This window comes from Anolis sagrei, chromosome 3, assembly GCF_037176765.1.
Source record: "Anolis sagrei isolate rAnoSag1 chromosome 3, rAnoSag1.mat, whole genome shotgun sequence".
Classification (NCBI taxonomy): domain Eukaryota; kingdom Metazoa; phylum Chordata; class Lepidosauria; order Squamata; family Dactyloidae; genus Anolis; species Anolis sagrei.
In genome coordinates, this window is record NC_090023.1 from 150,853,350 (window position 1) to 150,870,695 (window position 17,346).

A 17,346-nucleotide genomic window follows, 5' to 3' on the forward strand; every position below is an offset into this window, starting at 1 on the left:
CTCTCTTGGAAAATGAGTGACTATGTGCCTACAGTAAGATAAAGACAACCACACAGTACATGTTTGTGATTAAGATGATAATTCTGTGACGTAAAACTTTTGTTGAAAAGCTTTGCATTGTTACTATAAACTTCTAACTTCTGCTGAGTGATCAATGCATTTGGGGTTAATATAGTAAAGCTTGTAATATGCTAGATTTTTTTTTAAAAAAAATGTATTTTTCTAAGAAAATCTATGAGTAAGTTCAGTGCTCTATGGATTCTCCCACAGCACAGATAAATATTGTAAAAGATTAAAGGCTTAAATTATTAAGGGAGATTTATGATGATAGGAAATAATTTTGTTGCAAATATCTCTCTCTCTCTTAAGAGAAGAGGTACATTGGGCATTATAAACACACAGCTTATGAAAGAAGAAGGAAAGTTTGGAGGACAAATGTCTGTACACGTGCAGTCAGATGCAGCACATTACATAGTCGTATCCTCAATGTAGCTTTCCTTTATTTCATCTCATATTATTATTTTAGTGTTTCTCATCATTCTCTTTAATAAAATTGAGGAATCAGTTTTGAAACACTCCCCATCATGTTTTTCTTATTTGTTGGGATTTTTTTTAAACCAAACCCTGTTATGTATTTGTTGTTCAAGTATCATTTTCTTTGTGGGGTTTCTTGTGTTAAAATTCTGAATTAAAAAAAATTTAAAAGGAGAATTTTAAAAAAAATTAAAAGGAGAAAGAAATGTAGAAATGATCAAGGGTCTGGAGAACAAGCCCTATGAGGAGCGGCTTAGGGAACTGGGCATGTTTAGCCTGAAGAAGAGAAGGCTGAGAGGAGATATGATAGCCATGTATAAATATGTGAGAGGAAGCCACAGGAAGGAGGGAGCAAGCTTGTTTTCTGCTTCCTTGGAGACTAGGACGCGGAACAATGGCTTCAAACTACAAGAGAGGAGATTCCATCCTAACATTAGGAAGAACTTCCTGACTGTGAGAGCCGTTCAGCAGTGGAACTCTCTTCCCCGGAGTGTGGTGGAGGCTCCTTCTTTTGAAGCTTTTAAGCAGAGGCTGGATGGCCATTTGTCAGGGGTGATTTGAATGCAATATTCCTGCTTCTTGGCAGGGGGTTGGACTGGATGGCCCATGAGGTCTCTTCCAACTCTTTGATTCTATGATTCTATGATTCTAGGCCTAAATCAAACTAGTAGTACCAACCAAAATTGTTGAAAGGTAAAGCAACATTCACAAATATCCCAATGAATTTCATTGGCTATTCTAGTTTGAACTATCAAATGGATTTAGCTTTAAAGATCTAAATAAAAACTGATTCAAATGTTTAGAAGATAGTCTAACATTTTATTTTATTTCTAGTGTCATTTCTAATTAATTAAGCCGACTCAGTGTACAGAATCATAGAACCTTAGAATTTGAAGGATTCACTAAGGCTATCCAGTCCATTCCCTGCCATGTAGGAATGCACAGCTAAAATACTACCAAAAGATTTCTACTTAAAGAGCTCTGAATATGGGGCATTCAGATCCTATTGAATCAATCTATTCTACTGTTGAACTGCACTTACTGTTTAAAAAAGAGTTCTTACTAATGTTTATGAGGAGCTTTACTTCTTTTAATGTGCATCTTTTGGTGAAGCAGCAAACAAGCTTGCTTCGTCTTCTACATGATATCCCTTCATATATTTAAAGATGACTATCAGGTCAGCTCTCATTGACTTATTCTCTAAGCTCCCAAAGTCATTCCCCATAAGACTTGGCAGACCTCTGATCATATTGATTGCCCTTCTTTGTACAGGTTCCACCTTGTCAATATCCTTCTGGAATGGTTAATGACCAGAATTGGACACACAATTTCAGATGAGGTTTGACCAAGGAAGAGAGTGGCACTACGGACGTCATCAGGACTAGAGAGATGAATGGAAAAGCAATTTGAAGAGTGGGAAAACATCTTACCCCATTATCTCCCAGCAGGGTATGTCTTTTGGGATGTCCAGCCATCCCACAACCTTTCCCATCTGCTTTCTGCTTCCACTTGGATCCCCCCCCCCCCCCCCCAATTTCTGGAAGCAGGAGTTAGGTAAGAACTAGACTTCTGAGAAGGGAGCTTTTTCTCCCTTGTAGCATGTTAGCAAAATGAAGTATCACAGAAGGCCACCTGGTGGCCTTCGGAAGTGGCCTTACATTATGGGATGGCCTCCGTGGGATTCTGTTTCACTAGCTGTGATGAGGTGGTAAAACTTCCCTACACTATTGTTGATGCAGCCCAGAATTCTGTTGTTACTGTCCATCTGTTTGGCTCCTACATCACACTGTTGAGTCATGTTTCACTTGTGGTCTAAGACTCTTAGCTCCTATGTGGTATTCATCTGCTCTTAGTCGCATTAACAAGTAGTAAAATCTTATTTGTTAAATAGTATTCTGATATCAACACAGCTGCTTGAGTAAAAGTGAAATAAAAAAGAAACATAGCCACAGAAACAAAAAAGCAAGAAAGCTGTTACCACATAAAATAATGTAGTGTATTTAGTGGTTACCATTTCCTCCTGAAAATCATGGCATCTAAGATGTAAATTTAAAAACCTTTATATTTTGCTTGGTCCTGCAACAGGACACTTCTGGATGTAATTTTGTAAACATCTCAAAAATAATTCTTAATTTTCAGTAAATCTAAACTAAAGTTTATTGCCATATAATTTATTTGTTGTTGCTGTTATTTCAAATATTTGCTATTCTTTTTCTAAGCCAGATGCACTTAACAAAAGTTTAGAAGCAATACAACAATAAAATAAAAATAGTAAGCAACTAATCATTAGCAGCAGTGTATTAATGTAAAACAGCGATCTATACATGTGATGACCTAAAAGAGACACATGCATATAAAAATGTTTGTGTTAATAAGCCACCATGTATGGCTGTGGCCCCATACATACAGGAAAGGCCCTGTCTCAGGTCACGACCCACTGCACACATTCTTACATAGATATAAAGATCCAAAGAAGACCTCTTTGTATAATAATAATAATAATAATCTTTATTTATACCCCGCCACCAATGGGGACTCGGGGCGGCTTACATGAGGCTAAGTTCGAACAACAGATTACAGGAAAATAAAACCAAAAATGCAAGCAACAAGGAACAACATCATAATTACATAAAAACATATGAATACATTAGCAATATAAAATTACAATAAACACAATCACAGTGACAGTGGGTGGGCCGCATGTGCAGGATAAAATGTTAAAAACTCTGGGTGAGATAAAAGGAGGAGCAGTTTATTTGCAAAGGAGAGCTCATAAATATTGGGTTGTAGAACCAAACTTGCCCATGGGGGGAGAACGTGTACTCTATTGACAGAAACATTGAGGGGAGCAGTAGTGTAAGGTTGTGAACCTACTCACAAAAGGCACAGTGGAGGAGCCAGGTTTAAGGTTCTTTTTAAAGGTTTCTAAGGTAGGGGCTTTCCTAATCTCTCTGGGTAATGAGTTCCAGAGTCGGGGGGAGGGGGCACAAAGGAGAAGGCTCTCTCCCTTGTGCCCACAAGACGAGCCTGTGAAACTGGCAGGGGTGAAAGGAGGGCCTCCCCCGAAGATTGAATGGCCCAGGTTGGTTCATGGAGTTTTAATGATTATGGAGATTCACAGGAACATAGAATCAGAGGATTGGAAAGGCACCCATGAGTCATCCAGTCCCCTACTCTATGCTGGTTCATGTGAGATAAAACAGACCTTGAGCTGTGATGATCCTGACAGTGTTTCAAACCGTAAAACTAGCACTGACCTACACTGTTTAAAAGTAACAAATCATGGTCCATTTACTTTGTTCTAGTCCATAAACTAAGTCTAATCCATAATCCAATCTGCAAATGCCACTGCACATTAACAACATATTGCATTCAGGTAGGATGCCAGAGAAACATACAGAATTGTGGCCAATCGATTTTCTTAGCTGACACACCAACCCAGTTGTTTAATGTTTCAGAAAACACGTAGACAGACATCAGTCACCTTAACCTGACTACTTTTCTGCCAGAGTACTATTCTGCTCAGAGCACTATTCTGTATTTTAATGGATACATTTTAAATGATTGTAAAGTCGTATATGGTTCAAATGTGTTCTTAAAATATTTTTGTAAGCTTTTACCTATTTATATCTATATCTTATCTTTACTTTCTCATTTGTGCCAGATAGGATGACAATGACAATGATGATGATAATGTTTTAGCACATGTGATGCATCACTTTTCCATGTAATATACACTAAGAAACCATTGTATTGTCTAGATCTAGATAGCATTATTTTAGGAAATGTGGGGAGAAAGCTTCTGTTCATGATGCCATAAGAAAAAAGCCCCCCTGGAATCAAAGCACTTTAGAAAGGCTTTTCAAGAGATATGTATTCACTAATCCCCCAGTCCTGATCAACAGGAAGTACCAGAATCAGCAAATGAACATTCTGTTGAAAAGTCTTTGTAGCGTTTTTGCTTATATGTGCAGAATGTTACTTCAATTGAGTTTTGTCCCAAATAAAAAATTGCCTGGAGAATCAAATCAAGAGAAGGATGCAGATGACACTGTAATACAATACTATAACATTGATACAATGAGAATACTGTTCAAAAGGTAGATGAACAATATGGAAATTAAATTCTAAAGTACTAGTGGTCCATTTAGGGCTGTTATACAGTTCTGAATAAAGCAGAATTGTACACACAATCCAGAAACCAGTGGTTTTGAACAGGGTCTCAAAACCTCTTCCAGATCCACTGCAATCCACAAACCTCTGAGAAAAATGTATTCCAGATTGATTTGGCTACCTCTGAGGTCCATGGTATTCAAAAATATAATTTGCAGAAGTGATAATGCAGAATTTTCAAACTATCAGTATACCAGCAAAGCTCACATAAAGGAAATGATAGATAGAACTTGCCACATCTTCATAATGGGCTATATTCGGCAGTTTAGCCCAGATCACTCACAGACCCGCCAGCTCCCATGAAATGATACCAGCACGGCTCCATGCGTGAAGGGGGCAGAGCCAGCACTTGCTGCCGATGCGGCAACACGCGAGGCCTTTACAAGCAATGGGGGGAAGCTGTGCACTCCATGCTTCCCCCCCATTGGATCAGCTGGAAGAGGAGTTGGGCGATGTGGGGGGGGGGGGGTAAGGGATGCTGGGTTCCCCATGCCCCCCCCCCCGCGACAACACAGAGCAACTCTGATGGCCATGTGAAAAGGTTGCAAATTGTTCCATGTGTATTGTCTCACAATTTCTCTCCCACTCCATCTCTTTCTTTGTCCACTAATCTTTGGGAAAATTATGGCTAAGGCTGGTGCACATTCATGAGCCTTAGCCACCCTTTTCTCCCCAAAAAAACTCCCCTTTAGCCAAACAATTTGAGTTTTTATTTTATACATCTCTTCTAATACTATAATCCCATTTTAGTAAATTAAATGAAAATAGGAAATTCTAATTTTGGTCTGAGGCTACAGCTCTAATTCACAGTAGTGTTAGTTGTAAATGGGTACAGGAGAGGCATGGACCTCTTTCTTCATAAAAAATGTATTCCTGCAGCAGAATCTTCCTGCGCAAGTTGAGAGAAGAGATCAGTCAAAAGACTGATCTTGACATAAAGCTAGAACACTTCTTCTGATAGGAGAATTGGAAAGCGGGCAGAGATGGACCAATGTAAAAGAGAATACAAATTCTTCAAAATCCAAACCTCCTCTAGCACAAGGACCCTGTCACAATGCTGGGAAAAATGTAGGCCAAGATGAGGGTAATCCTAAACAATTTCTGAACCCTCTATGGAGAGTTTAATTTGGTTTAGAGTCAGCTCAACTGGCTTTGGTTCTGTTTGCCGGTTAGGATTGCATCGTAGAAAAGCCCCAAAATAGCTGCCTCCATTATCCTCTTGACAAGTAGTGCATAAGGGTCTGCACCTAGTTCATGGGGTTCAGGCAAGATTAACAATCAAACCAGTACTGTAACTGCTAGTACATATGCCCATTTTTACAATGCAAAGGCAAGAGTTAATCCAATTGGGTGGGGAAAATATGCAGCAATTAGTTTCAAGACTTATTTCTGTATAGTTAGAAGTCATCTGATTCAAAAAGCTTTTGATTTGAGTAATAGAGAGTGTTCCCGAGCATGCCTCTGAAGTGCCTCCAACAGGGTTAGCATTGCAGTATCAAGAATAAAAAGGCATCTCAATTGCTCTTGATTTTTTTAAAAGAAAAAATGAAAAGAAGGCAAGGCTATGTTTTTAACCTGCTATTTGTGACTCAGTACAATCCACTCCGCTAAATTCATGTTTTTGATAGGATTAGTCAACATAGCAAGAGGTGACATCGCCCACAGGTTCTAAATCTTTTTTCAGAAGGGAGGGGGTGCAATGGGACTCCTGGATAGAATAATCCAGTTGCAAACAGCAAAAATGAATGTAGAATTCACAAAGAGTAAATTGCTTTACAACTCAACACTCACAATCTTTCCCCTACTTTGCACACCAAGCAGAACGTTCAACAACATCAATGCGGTCTTCTTCCACAGTTTGTAACTGGGACACAGGAGGAAGAGCTGCATTTGGGTAACAGTGCTGGCAGATGGACTAATACCCCCCCCCCCACACACACACACACAATGCTACAATGTGTGACAAGCAATGTAAACACAGCAAAACACTGTTAAATATCTATTACATGATATCAATTCTTATTCTCAGTGTCTAACAATCTAAACCTCTCCTTCTTACACCATTATGTCATCCATACTGAAATTTCTGTTTTGTTCGTCTATTGATCTTGGGCCTGGGATTGCTGGAATTTAAGATGAATGCCTCCTTAACAACCTAAATTGATTTCCAGGTGGCCATACTACATTTCCATACATTGTTGATGTCAATGAGCACATCAATTGACTCCTCCCATGTATCATCTAGTAAAGTTCCTAGGCAATATCACCATTTTTTTGCGATAGACAGGAAGCTATCCTGTCATCACCTCCGCACCAAGCTCAGCATTTTCTATATGTTAGTTGAGTTCTCAAACACCAATAACCAATCACCAGAGGTATGTCAGTGGTAAAACAGGGCATCTCTCCATTTACCGACTAATAAGACTCTTTTAAGAGGGCAATTCCTTTTCTTTTGGAGTCATGGCCTCCTTCCCTGGAACTTTCACTTCCCATAACTGCAAAAAATTAATCATGTTGAGAATGGAATGACACATCAACATCCACAGAGACCTTATCAACTAATCTTTCTTTTCCCCCCCTCAAATCAGCTACTTTAACGTTTATGGAACACCCCCCCCCCCCAATGCTTCCTGTGAGTAAGAGGCTCATTGTACTGATTATATACAGGCAAATGGTAGCAAATGTGTCACTCAGCACAATGCATTGGATAGACACTATACCTCTGCTGCTGTTGTACCTGTTTATATATGAATATAAGTATAACCATACTTATTGTTATAACTACCATACTTTCATTTAAATAGACTGTTTGGTTGCCAGAACTTGCTTATGAAGGACAAAAAGGGCTGCCTCCCCTACCTTCCTCCATAAACTCTCTGGGAAGCTTACCACCCCTTCACCTGACATGATGACTGCATCTACACTGCCATATAATGCAGCTTAAAATTGCATTATATGTTCAGTGTAGAGTTATATAATGCAGTTTAACAGCACTGAGCTATATTATGTAAGTCTACACGGACCATATAATGCAGATTCTAACTGCAATATATGTAAATTTATTTATTTAAAACATTTATATTCCGCCATTCTCACCCCGAAGGGGATTCAGGGTGGAGCACAGCATACATGTGGCAAACATCAGTTGAATCGTATAACAATTTGGCAGTAGCATCTGCCACCATAACTGAGGACAACAACCGGTTGAGTTATGCAGGATTTACTGGGTGACATGCACCACTCTGCCTTCTAACAGCAAGGAATTGGGTAGATATGAATAAGACGGACACAATGGAGAAAATGTATAGAATGGATTTTAAAAATGAGGTAGAAATAAATACTGAAGAGAAGAACAGTATGACAAAGGCAGGAGAGAGCAGAAAGACTATCTGGAAGGCTCAAGCACAATCACAGACTGACATCACTTGTTTTCAATGTATGGGCAAGATACCAAATAATATTTAAGTCGTACCATTTACCGAAGTGTGTCTCTAAGATATAATGCTGAGAAAATAATTCCATTTTGAGTTACCCTTTGATTTTTTCTCTCTACAGCTTATTTTTCTTTCTTGTTTGTATTATGTGCTACCATGTTACCATAAAATAAATATAAACTGAAATTCTTTTACAATGAAAGTTTTTAAAAATTAAAAATTACTAGTATTTGTTAGTTCACACATGCTCCTTCTAGGGGAAAAATGAGCAAATCTACAAGTGTTGATATTATTTTTGTCACATTCTGTATATTATAGGTAGTTGGAACAAGTAAGCAAGCAATTTTATAAAAGAAGAGTAGTATAGACCCAAATGTATAAAAGTCAAGTGAAACTAAAAGAATGCCAAGCTGAAATTGCTCAGACTAATAGAAAAGAAAGCAATTGATAATTTTCAAGGGATTACATATTTTTAAAAGATAACAGATAATAAATGTAAATTAAATACTTTAAACTGATTATTCATTTCGCAACAAGAAAATTAGGATATTAAGTTATACTACTATTCCACCCTCAAAGAACTGAACAACAGTTTTGGTCAGAGATGTATATTACCTCTTAATTAGAAGAGATATTAATAAAACCAATATGTGTTTTTTCTTTAAAAAAGGAAAAAGGAGAGTATACAAGATGAACATGTTTAATTAACTTTAAGAAATTAAAGTGAAAAGTTTTAATTGAGGAAAGAAACAACATGAAAATTCTTCACCTGAGACAAGATTGCATGAAATATGAAAAAACTAAACAGATATCTGACCAAACCTTTACATATATTTATAGCTCCTATGGAAAAAGAGAAAATATAGGTCTGCCAGAATTATTGGTAATATTAGTGGTTTATGTAAATTTGTAACATTGCAGCCCTGAATTTTGTTAGGATGTGAGCTATAATAATACTGGATTAACTATGAAAAAGAGAAATCTCTCTCACACACACAAACACACACACACATATTCAAATGAAAATCAGGAAAAATAACAATTATAATGGTGGAAACATTTTACAGGCAATAAGATTGTTAATAAAAGGAGAAACATGATTAAAATATAAAAGTATAATACGCAGTTGTGAAATGTTTTTATGAGCCTACATTTCATATATCAAGCAAGCCACCTTCCCTTCTGCCTTAAAATGAACAATGTTGTATTCCACTTTGCAAACAAAAATACAGGAATCATGTAAACATCTATAATTAAGAAAAGAACTCTCTTTGAGGAAACATCTCTTACAACTTTGTCCATTATAACTACAAATACAAGAAATATTACTATGATTTTGGGAAACAATAAGATTAGCATGATATTAATTGCAGCATACTATTATCTTACTAGTATTGCAGAAGATAAATTCAACCAGAGATGATGTTACACAGGGTACAGGTGCAGAGAACCCTTGCAAAATTCCTTACCCCAGTATGAGCCAACCCTATAACAAGATGCCAAGGTCTGCCGAAAAGTATGCTGCTCTTCCTTTTCAGGGACATTGTGCCCAGTTTTGACTCTGTATCCATTTTTGAACAAATCTCCATGGGACTTCTTACGACGCCGAGTACTTCTATATGTCTCCGTCCGTGCACCCCCTGAGGGGCTGTGATAGACCAAAATCTTACTAGGTATCATCACTACTGAGTTTTAGGCTCGAACAATAACAACAAAACCCACAACAGCAGTTTTCTAAAGTCTATGCAAAATCAGCCTAAATGTAAAGCCAAAAAAAGGAGATAAACAGAGAACAAAGAAAATAGGAGACTTATATAACATGAGAGAAAGTGTTGATAATCAGTCTCTCAAGCTGGAAACCTACAATTTTTAATAGATTTGGGAAAACAATAGATTCTAGATTTTATATTGTATCAAAAATATTTTTGAGACAACATAAAGTGAAGATGAAATAGAAAGGGGAAAAATATATTCTATCAGTTTTGTCCCCTAAATATGGGGGCAAAAAAAAAGAAACACCCAAAAGACAACCAAATCGCTAAGAGAATGACTGTCCATGCAGATACACTTCTGATTTGTGCAAAACCAAGGCTTAAAAAGCATCTCCTCCTATCCGGATATTACCATATAAGCTCCTTTCATAGTCCCTCCAACATGCTTCCTCCCCAGCTGGAGAAAGCAGTACAGATTACCATTCCCGGGGGAGGGGGGGGATAAATGATGCTTTCATTCACAAACCCACAAAATGTATTTGGTTGTCACATAAATTGTTCCTTCGGCAGTATTACATGTTCTATGTTGGTTAAAGCTCATCTACTGCACTGAGGTCACTTAATCACCCCACTTTTATGGGATTTAGTCCTTGTGAATTGGGGAGGGGGGACTTCTTGAAGTAATCCTCAGTTAATGACAACTGAAGTACCAGATACTTTGAGCTGTAACACAGAGTAGGCACAAACTGGTGGTATTCAGTGAAGTTGTGAAAGTGGTCAATACTTGCACATTTTTTACTTTGAAGTAAAGCCGCTTCCAATGTGCTCAAGTTAAGATAATGATTTTCATTATTATTGGGTGCTACTTTTTCATGACAAAATGACTTAAGCCTCAGCACAGCTGTCAGACAGTCACATGTACACAATCCATTATGAATTCAAATGCAGCCTTCTTTCTTAAGCTCCACTTTCACATAAAAACTGTCATTCCAGCCCTCAAAGCTGAGCTAATTCAAGAGATTGCTGACCCAGTACATCTGTTTCTCTTAGCAAAAGCAAGGAAGATCTTGACAGAGGTTGTTATTTGTCTCAATAGCTACAAGAAATCTCCTTGTTCACAGAAAGAGCAGAACTCTCTCTCCCATATATCTATCTGTATCTTTAGATCAAAAACAAACAAAAAATATTATCCTTATTTCTACCCCAACATTTCCCACTTATACTCAAGGTGGCTTACAATAATGTGTCAGAACCCCAAAACGTTTTTTTAAAGGCTAATACAAAAGTTGATTTAAATATTTGTGTCATGAATTCAAAAAAACAGTTAAATTATGCTAAAAATACTGGCAGTCCCCAGGTTACGAAAAAGATAGATTCTGTATATTTGTTCTTAAGTTGAATTTTTATGTAAGTTGGAACAGTTACATTTTTAAGTGTAACTCTGGCCAAAAGCTTTGGATAGTATAGGGAAGAGTTAACACCCCTGTAGTGTTGGTTTCTGTTGTTGTTGTTGTTGTTGTTGTTATTATTATTATTATTTGAAACACAACAAGATGAGTCAACAGCAGACAGGATCACACTGCTGGCTGTTGTATTGGGTAACACATCGGATACTTCCCAAGTGTCTAGGACTGTGTGATGTATCGGCGCATAATGCATGCAAATCCCAGTATGGCTATTATTATTATTATTATTATTATTATTATTAATCATCATCATCATTATTATCATTATCATTATTTATACCCTCTCAAGAGCGCTTAAAAAGCAATTACATAGTAGAAGTGTGGTAAAAACAAAATTAAAATACAATAGATATACTAAAATGGCATTTAAAACTCATTATGTATGTGCCCCTGTTCAGAAGATTTCACCTCATTTTCTGTCCCTGTGATAATCGATTTTTGAAAAAAATGGTTGTTGTAAAAACAAGGATTGGTGAGAAAGCTTCAGCAGAGACGCCTTTCCCCCATGATAACTCTTCCAGGAGTAAATTTCCCTTCCAGGGGTAGATTTCTCTCACTTCCTGATGTCTCACCCCCATTCTTAACTATGAGTTATTTGTAAGTCAGATATTTGTAACTTGGGGAATGTCTGTGCTCATAAAATTCAACTTGCATTTAAAACTAAATTGTTTGTAATTTTATAGCACATTTGTAATTTTATAGCACAAAATGTGGGCTGTTTAATGAAGGATATTTAATTATATGGTAGCAGAAACTATGGTGAAGTATAAAGCCTCCATTTAATTAATACATATTAGGTAATTGTTTAGGTGGCTGCAGGAATCCATTGCTATGCACATTTGTTCAAGAGGAAAAATGTTTTCACAAAATGAAGAACTGGATACAACTCTGCCAATAGAGAAGGAGACTTAGTAGCCAGTGGCCCTTAGACATGACCTGCACAACTTGGAAGTAAATAGGGGCCAGAATTAAAATAGTCTAATGATAGGTTTCTAGAATCTCACTTTCCAAGTAAAGGTATACTTAATGATTAAACAATTTTGCAAATGAACCATCTTATTTAAAAAGTAAATATCTATTCCTATAAATTAATTAAACTTGAGGCTTCATTCATTGTGACTGTTTATATGTGTAACTTCATATAAGCACATGCCTGTATTGAATGCAATAGTGGGTACTGATGCTTCCAAAAAACCTAACTTTTACTTTTTTCTAATTTAAGAAATTTAAGAAAATGTGTTTGAAACCAAGTGAACAATAGTAGAACTTCAGAAAGTACAAGAACTGGTGAAAAAGGCCACCAGGATAATTGAATGACTTCTTGTTCTCCCCATGATTAGCAAAAGTAGAATGCTTCCTATTTAAGGACATTTAAGACACACTGTATAGGTTATTCAATTTTTTCATGTCAGAAGTGACTTGAGAAACTGCAAGTTGCTTCTGGTGTGAGATAATTGGCTGTCTGAAAAGATGTTACCTAGGGAACGCCAGGACGTTTGATATTTTATCATCCTTGTTGGAGGGGGGTTATTAAATTGAAAGGATTCTGCAGTCTATGGATGAAGACCCCAACACCGAGCACACAGTAAAACATGATGCACTATCACTGATGCCATAATTGTGGCTGATAGAACCACTAAAGCTATCAAGCCACAGAAAATAAATTTGAACTGGAAGAAACTTCCATCCAATACTTACCATACTATCACTCTAGAAGGTCTACAAATACTTAAAGAAGTATTATCCCCAGGAAGCGCTAGTCTAATCAATCAAAGGATTATTTCTCTCTCACTCTTACATGTATGAAACTCTGGATGTGATGATCAGTTTGTAGAGATTAAAGTGTCCACAAGATTCCAAATTGCAAAACACAAAGACTGGTCTATCATATATTCAGGATACTTTGCATTTTATGTCTTATATGAGTAAAACTGAAAAAAGTCTTATGACTAAGCTTTGGCTAAAGCTATAATCCTGAGGAAAGTGATATCACAATTGTCTCAATAAATTCTTGGAAGCACTAATAATAACACTTGACACACATATCCATAGGACATATTCTGATCTTACCTTAGATCAGGTCATCCTTTCACATTTTACTTTAAAAAATGAAATATTCATGATTTATTTAAAACATTTTTGAAAGGCCGGCCTTGAAAGGATTTAGAATATACATCTCTTGGTTCTAAATGAAAATGCTATCTCTCTTCCATATATAACATGACCAGTTCACCATAAACATAGTTTTATCTGGAACAAAGCGAAAGAGACTAGCTATATGCCCACAGGTTATATGAATTTGCACATCTTTTTCTCTCTACAAACCAATCTGGCACTGTTGAGGAATCCAGACTTTTAACGTAATTCATTTCCCCCCGAGACTATCTGTATGTCCAACTCAGAAAATGCTCCTTCCATATCTACAGACTGTATGATCCTCAAGCTACAAATGTCCTTTCTGTAAACTACCACCCTGTTAAAGTATTTTCTATACCGTTAAAAAATGGTGGCACCATTTCATGCCCTGAAGGATACACTATTGATATGCCAGTAGCCAGTGAAGGGCACAGAATGTCAGGGGAAAGTTGAATGGAGATAGAAGTCAGCAGGTTATTGCCATAATGAAGAAAGAAGGGAGCATTAAAGAAAGCAATAATGGGTCGGCAAGAATAACCAGAAGGGAAGAAATCTATTTCTCCTTTTGCAGGAAACAGATAGTAAACAACTAGCCAGACCGGTTGTTTATACTGGGCTATTATTAATTTCTATTATGTTAAAAATATCATTTTAACCATAATATAGGATAAGTGTTTTAACTATGGTTCTTTTGAATTTAATGAAATTTTATTTGTATTTGTTTTGAATAACATAAACAAAAATAAGCATATTTAAAGCAGAACTCCAAAGAAGTTCTTCCAAAGAGGAAAACTGGTTGGGGGTGAGGTGGTGGGGTTAGAGAGATAGAATTTTGTCAGAATACTCATCAGAAAACATGAACATAAAGAGAGATGTCAGGAGCACATAGAACAAAAAAAGTCTTTGTACTTCCATCCAACAGAGGAAAGGGCTATAGGGAATATCTTTCTCACAGGCAACACAATTCAAGAGGAGAAGCTGTTTGACTTGGAACCAGTTATACAGGAGAGCATTTTCTATTGTTTTTTTTTTCTTATTACAAATATTTTTAATTCAAAGAAATTGCAAAAAATAAACAACTGAAAAGGGAAAATGAAAGGACAGTAAGTCTTGCTTTCTTTAATTAACTATTCAAGTAACACTAGGATTTTTGGATTAAAATTGAAGGGATCTTTGATTCAGAGGTAACAATATTACATTATTCAATTGCATCTTTTCAGGATTAAGCAGAGAGAGTAATTTTTGAGGAAATATAGGTGGTTGCTGAGTGAGAACTTAAACAAGATCCTTACAAACAGAAAAACCGAGTTGTATACCATTAGATAGTTTGGCCATGAGGGTAAGGAGCTGGAAAATGTGGAAATTAAAATGCTGCGATGACAGTTTCTGAGATGGAAAATATCTGGAATGGTTCTCTAATTTCAGAGATGAAAGAGGAATTGTAAAATGTAAGAAGAATGGAGAATGGGGGCATTTTGTTAGGAAGCTGAAGAAGATGTGGAAGCATCCTTATCCACAAATATTTTGATAACTCGAACATCCCGTCAGATAGCAAAGTAACATACATGTTATCCCATAACCAAATAAATTTAACAATTGGGATTAATTCCTTATAAATACTATATTTAACATGAAGTTTCCACCAAAATCTAAACCATAGTTAAAAGTAGACATAAATCAGCCAAACTAAAAAAGAGAAAGATAGTTAAGTACATTATTGCATAGACACTGCTCATCTTGATCTTGGGCACAATATCTACTTTTTGCTTATATTAAATTTATTTTTAAAATGGGAATATATATATATACACACACACACATACATACACACATATTCAGACAAGTCTGATTTATAAATAGATTTGATGGGAAATTAATGAATTTCAAATATAAATTCAATTGGAAGCTGTAAGTAGTGAATGTTTTATTTATAATAAGACGTATTTGGAAGACGTTGAAAGAGGAGATATTGCTAGAAAATAATGGGTAGGCTGCCTTAATACAAAGACAAAACATAACGTTTGAGGGGTTTTTTTATTATGATAGATTGCTTGTTAAAAGGGATTGATTTATAGAGTTAGGATACTCCTCTGTTTAAATATATTAGCTTATAAAGAATAATAATACCAATAAATACTACTACATTTTATTGACTTTTGTAGAATGAGTATATATTTTGTTAAGCTCTAATTTTGATTAGTCAATATATCTTACAGAAAGCAGGATAGCAGATTTTTGATGGGAGGGATATAAACTCATAAGTTTAAACACTGTTGAAAACAAGATGTCACACTAACCATTGTGTATTTTTTGTTCATCTTTCTTTGCCTTTTCTTAGTGTTTTTTGTTTCTTTGTTTTTCTTGTTTTTCTTTCATGTATTATTAGTTTATATACTCAGTGTTGCCTAGATGTGAAAGAGGCCACTGCCTGCCTGCTTTCTCCCTTATCCCTCTCTGAGAAGGTCTACCTCACAATGTCTCCATGGCAGTGGTGGGACACTCATACACATTTCCCCTCTCTATTTTCTTTCCTTGTTCCTTGCTTTTCCTCATACACATTCCCCTCTCTTCTTTTTCTTTCCTTCTTCTTCCTTCCTCTTACTTTTTCTTTCTTCCCTGCCCCTTTCTCTTTCCTTCCTTCCTTCTTTCTCTCTCTTTCCTTCCTTCCCTCCTCTTACTGTTTCCCCTTTTTCTCTTCCTTCCTTCCCTTTTTTTCTTCCTTCTCTCTCCCTTTCTTTTCCTTCATTCCATCATCTAGCAGCAGTAAAGCCGTTTCACTCCCTTTCTTTCCCTATGACATCACAGAGGGCTACTTCACCCAACAACGGCCAATCCACTTAGTTCTTAGGTTTTTTTCTCTCTGCTCCAGGGTCAAAGATGGTATTTTTTTCTAGTTTAAAACCATCAATGATTTTAAACCAGATAATGAAGGGTATGTGTGACAAGATTGGTCCAGATCTATCATACCATGTTGGAACCTTTGTGATAAAAACAGACAAACCAACCAACATACATATACAGGGTGAGGCAGCATAACTTCCTTTTTAAAAATGCACACCATTCAGTCAGTTGAAGACGTAGCGGAGCGCTAGTGGTCTCATTCGAGAAGCGGGAGTATAAAATTTTGTCCTGACAATTCAGTCGCCATCATGCGTTGGAACAGTGAGGAGCGTGCTTTTGCAGTTGAGGCCTACTTTTCGAGTGGATTTGGAGTGACCGGCCTGCTCTCCAGATTGATACAATTGTGTGGCTGCCAGTCATGGCTATCTTCAGTTTCTATTTGGGATCATGCAGCATGCGGAGAGGCTGTTAAGTGCTTGCACAGGGTTACTCCGTGAGCCCTGTCTGTTGGGCAAACAGAATAGAAGAAAGCCGTGATGTGTCTTATGCAAGCTGTGTCTATTTAATGGGGTGAGCACCTCCACTGCTAAGTTGTGGCCTGGCTCTAGATAGAGGTGCTTTGATCGCTGCAGTAAGATTGCCTTGTCACTCACCCACAGCTTTAGCTTTTGGCTTGGCTTATCGAATCTACTTTTACTTTTTGATTTTTCCTAGATTTTATTTTATTTTCTTGATTTTTTATTTAAGGACTGGGGGTCAGAAAGTATGGGTGGGTCAATGCACAGCATTTGGGGACCTGGGTGGTTGGGTGTGCTTTTCTTTTAGGGTGGCTCTGAGTTTTAAGTCACCCTTTAGCCTTTACTAAATTTGTTAGCTCCTTCTCTTCTCTCCTTATATTTTTTTTCTCCTCCCTCCTCCCTTTCAGAAAGCACTTTAAAAAGATTTTTACTAAAAATAATAATTCCAAAAAAACCCAGAAAAGCCTCATTCTCAGAAAAACTACCTACCTAGTACCTCCCTACATAAACACACCACCAATGCCTAATAATG

General features: G+C 36.8%; 1 protein-coding gene across 24 annotated transcripts in view; it reads right to left on the reverse strand.

Moving 5' to 3' along the window:
- The window catches only part of KCNMA1 (potassium calcium-activated channel subfamily M alpha 1), a 571,036-nt gene that overhangs the window by 219,492 nt on the left and 334,198 nt on the right, over positions 1-17,346 (reverse strand). The window contains exon 1 of one of the 24 annotated variants that reach the window (XM_060769109.2): positions 9,611-10,018. The exons of the other annotated variants lie outside the window; for them this stretch is intronic. Coding sequence (XP_060625092.1) covers positions 9,611-9,821 — 211 coding nt within the window. The 5' untranslated portion in view covers positions 9,822-10,018. Of the gene's footprint in view, positions 1-9,610; positions 10,019-17,346 lie in introns of those variants that run through there. 24 annotated transcript variants of the gene reach the window in all.